At 35.4% G+C, this 4,011-nt stretch overlaps 1 protein-coding gene across 2 annotated transcripts; it reads right to left on the bottom strand.

The window, feature by feature from the left end:
- Positions 1-2,063: 2,063 nt before the first annotated feature.
- Positions 2,064-3,266, bottom strand: LOC137807017 (uncharacterized). Of its 2 annotated transcripts, XM_090300382.1 has the most exons (2): positions 2,678-3,266; positions 2,064-2,629 (listed from the first exon to the last, which is right to left on the bottom strand). In XM_090300382.1, exons 1-2 carry the CDS (start codon positions 3,057-3,059, stop codon positions 2,190-2,192), a joined length of 822 nt encoding a protein of 273 aa, XP_090156508.1. In that variant the 5' UTR covers positions 3,060-3,266; the 3' UTR covers positions 2,064-2,189. The 2 variants fall into 2 exon arrangements, with proteins under 2 accessions (XP_090156508.1, XP_090156507.1); XM_090300381.1 differs by having other exon boundaries at positions 2,064-3,266.
- Between the last annotated feature and the right edge of the window lie 745 nt (positions 3,267-4,011).

The raw sequence follows: 4,011 nt of genomic DNA, 5'->3' as shown, positions 1-4,011 counted from the left end.
GGTATGGCTTGGAGTATCGTACTGGCAGAATAAGAAAGTGCAACTGCAAAAAGTTGTTTGAGGCTTCAATGCGGCCAAAACAATAAGTTTATGCCAAATTCAAACTGACAAGTATCAATAAATGATAAAACATAAATTGAATACATAGTTTTCGAAACATAATGTATTTTAATGAAAAAAATAAAATACCAACATAAAAACGATATCAATATATAATATACTTTGAAATACATAGTTTTTAAACTTTTTTTTAAGTAAAAAGTTTAAATTCAAGTCATACAAATGAAAAATGTAATTAAAAAATCTCACCAAAAATTAATTTTAATCAAGTTCTCACTAAAAAACTGAAGTTTTTAGCTTCTCTGCAATTTTAAAATCTTCATATTGGCTGGAAAATGTTTTCTCTCTTTATTGATACGATTCAACGCAAAATTCTATTGTTATTTTGACGAATAGAATGTTCCCTCTGTCTTTGTCTTCTGCTACTTCATGTTGTGATGTTGGTAAATTTCAGGCATGTGTATGATCTTTAAATGCCTCATATTTATTTTTTTATTCATTCTTTTGCGAAAAAAAAAAATCTTCAGTGTATTTAGTTTGAAAAACCTATATGAAACCCTGGATAGCCAAAATTGGTTGAAGCAATGGGTCTGACATTGGGTGTATCAACTTCTTTATTTCTCATAATATATATTCTTTACTAATTATATCTTTAAAAAATTATAAATAATTTTTAATAAATAAAAATAAGAATTAAAATAATTTTTTGATAGAATTCAACACTAAAGAATGTTTGAGATTAGCATGTAATAAAATATTACAGGCTAGGTGGATGATATTTAAAAAAAATATATTTATCAGCTATTTCAATAGAGATGATGTTTTAAGCTTCGTGAATTAATATTCTTATCTTGAATCAAACTTTTATATCCATTTTCATCTCTATTATTACTTTTAAACTATTATTTTTCTTCCATAATGATCTTACTTCTATATGTATCTTCGTATGATTTATGTGTTTAATTATATTCATTCCTGATAATCTAATTGTAAATAGTTATGGCTCTTGTTAATCTCATACGAGAAATTCTTTGGTACGTAATTTGTATACAGCATGTGAACTATACTATAATTCATGAAAAGAAAAACAAATTTAGATTTTGTAAATGATGTCATCAAGTAAGAGCTAGTTGTTTTGGAAACAATTATTATGTATAAGGGTAGGTGTATTTAAAATAGTTTCTTAATTTTATTTATTTGATAAAAAAAATCAGACATAGTTAACTTAAATAATTTTGGAAGACAGGTATGGAGCTCAAAACAAATATAAATCTGAGCTTCCATTTACCCAACCTTTACCAAAGCATGTATAGATACTGTTGCAGATCTTCCTGAAAATTGCATCATGCATCTACTATCTACAAGTCGTTAATTAATTAATATCCTTTCTCTATAGTCACCAGAACCAGATAGATATATATTCAACATGACATGGTTGCTCTTACTTGTCAGTTTCTTGGAAAAGATAGTCAAGAGCAAAGACAAGGGCTGTTTTTCCAGAAGAACACTAAAACCAATGAGGCCCTTAAATGAATTCTTTTAAAAAGAATAGCACTGTATGAATAAATAAAAACTATGAGAAAAAGTGTGATAAAAGGAAGAAGGCAAGTGGATGATCCATCTTTGAACTTTTGAACTTTTGAACTTTTACTGATGCTGTTCATACCAGCTCTGTAAGGTAGTTATTGGACTAAAACATTCTTCATAGGTACCTCCTATATAACAGGTTTTTCATGACATGAATTTGTTTGTACTACCTCGATTACCACTAGTGTTGGATAGAATCCAAGTTGTTGAATACCTGTTTCGAGAGATGTTATAGTTGTGCAGTTCAATTAGAAGTGCCACATTCATGCCATGTCTTTAATTTTTGCTTGTTAGTTAAGTTTATTTGAGTTGATTCGTACAACACAACAAATATGAGCGTTGTTTTATGAAGGGCTATTTGTTAACTATGATTAACTGGAGTTGTGAGCTATAAAGGAGAAGAATGAGATAGAGTATGAAAGAAAACTTCCGTTTATTTCGTTAATGTATAAATATAGTGTACGTTATACGTACTTGGTTCCTTAAATGAGCATGGCATTGCATGGTATATAGTATACATACTATTCAGAATATATTTTAACTCAGAAATCCCCACCATCATCACCGCCGTCCCCACCAGCACCACCTCCAAAGCCTCCTCCAGCGCCTCCACCGGCACCTCCACCAACTCCTCCTCCTACACCTCCTCCTACACCTCCTCCTCCACCACCTCCAAAACCACCACCTCCACCACCTCCAAAACCACCACCTCCAACGCCTCCACCTGCCCCTCCTCCGCCACCAGCTCCTCCTCCTCCTCCTATACCACCACCTTTTCCACCTCCGAAACCACCGCCAGAACCTCCACCTACACCACCTCCAACGCCTCCACCTACACCACCTCCAACGCCTCCACCTGCCCCAACTCCGCCACCAACTCCTCCTCCTATGCCACCACCTTTTCCACCTCCGAAACCACCGCCAGAACCTCCACCTACACCACCTCCAACGCCTCCACCTACACCACCTCCAACGCCTCCACCTATGCCACCACCTTTTCCACCTCCGAAACCACCGCCAGAACCTCCACCTACACCACCTCCAACGCCTCCACCTGCCCCAACTCCGCCACCAACTCCTCCTCCTATGCCACCACCTTTTCCACCTCCGAAACCACCGCCAGAACCTCCACCTACACCACCTCCACCACCAACTCCTCCTCCTAATCCACCACCTTTTCCACCTCCTCCACCACCACCAGCACCTCCACCTGCACCTCCTCCACCACCAACTCCTCCTCCTAATCCACCACCTTTTCCACCTCCAAAGCCTCCACCAGCCCCACCACCTAAGCCACCACCTCCAAAACTGTCAACTAACTCATCTTTTTTTATTTTTCTGCATTCTGCTGCTCCTATCACAAATACAAATGCCACAGCAAGAACTACAACATAGCTTTGTAACTTTCCCATCCTTGCACAGATAGAGAAAATAGGGCAGAAAATGCTTGTTATGGAGAAAGCTTGGGAAGAAAGGAGTTATTTATAGTGGGAACAAGTGCAGACACACCATTAATACACGTAGACTTATGCAGGTCTCAACATGGAACACCGCCAAAAGTTCAACCTTTGTTTCGAAGACAAAATCCAAGGGCCGGTGAAATCTTAATTGTCATGTCCCAACCATCAACTACTTTATTTAAGTACAATGGAGTGCGATTAATAACTATTAACAAAAATGTTAATATCTCGATAACAACAGAAATTCAGAAAGAGATAGTGAAAGCAACTAGCTTCCTCCGGGGTCACTGTAAGTTTAAATACCGATTAGGCTTTTTGGGTTCCTGCAGTAAAGAGAAAAGTTATGTTTACATTATGAACAATAATAACATAACATACATTACATTTTGACACTGTTTATAAAAATATAATATTTTAAATTAAAAATAAAAATGAATAAAATATTAATTTATTAAGATGTGAAATGTATTTTTGTTGATTGCTGCAGTAAATTATCTCATTCATGATCAGGTGCTAAATGGTACATTTCGTTTATCACTAAAGTGGTTGTTCACAATTTTCCATCAAACATGCTCCTTATTTTTATTGTCAAGAATCAGGTTCCTTTTACAAAAATAGTTTCATTTTGGATGATTTTTACCCAAATGGATATTATTTTTCCTATTCTTTTATAAGTTTTTCAATTCAAAACACGACTTTAAAATGTAAAAAACATTCCAAGTACGACTTTACCTTTGTCTAATTTTAAATATTGTTATCGAAGATAATGACTTTAGTTGGTAAATATATTTAAAGCTGGACGTAAGTGGCGAGGTGAAGGGTACAGAGTGATTAATTTAGTTCCATTTTGAGTGTGAGTAAAAAGTGTAGTTAGAAATTTTTTCTGTAAGTGACTGCTGTTGGC

This window comes from Phaseolus vulgaris, chromosome 3 (assembly GCF_051622355.1).
Source record: "Phaseolus vulgaris cultivar YP4 chromosome 3, ASM5162235v1, whole genome shotgun sequence".
Classification (NCBI taxonomy): Eukaryota; Viridiplantae; Streptophyta; class Magnoliopsida; order Fabales; family Fabaceae; genus Phaseolus; species Phaseolus vulgaris.
This window is presented reverse-complemented; position numbering and strand designations above follow the sequence as displayed.

Bases quoted from the DNA above. Each gene is read 5' to 3' on its own strand.
- LOC137807017 (XM_090300381.1), bottom strand. From the start codon at position 3,059: ATGGGAAAGTTACAAAGCTATGTTGTAGTTCTTGCTGTGGCATTTGTA.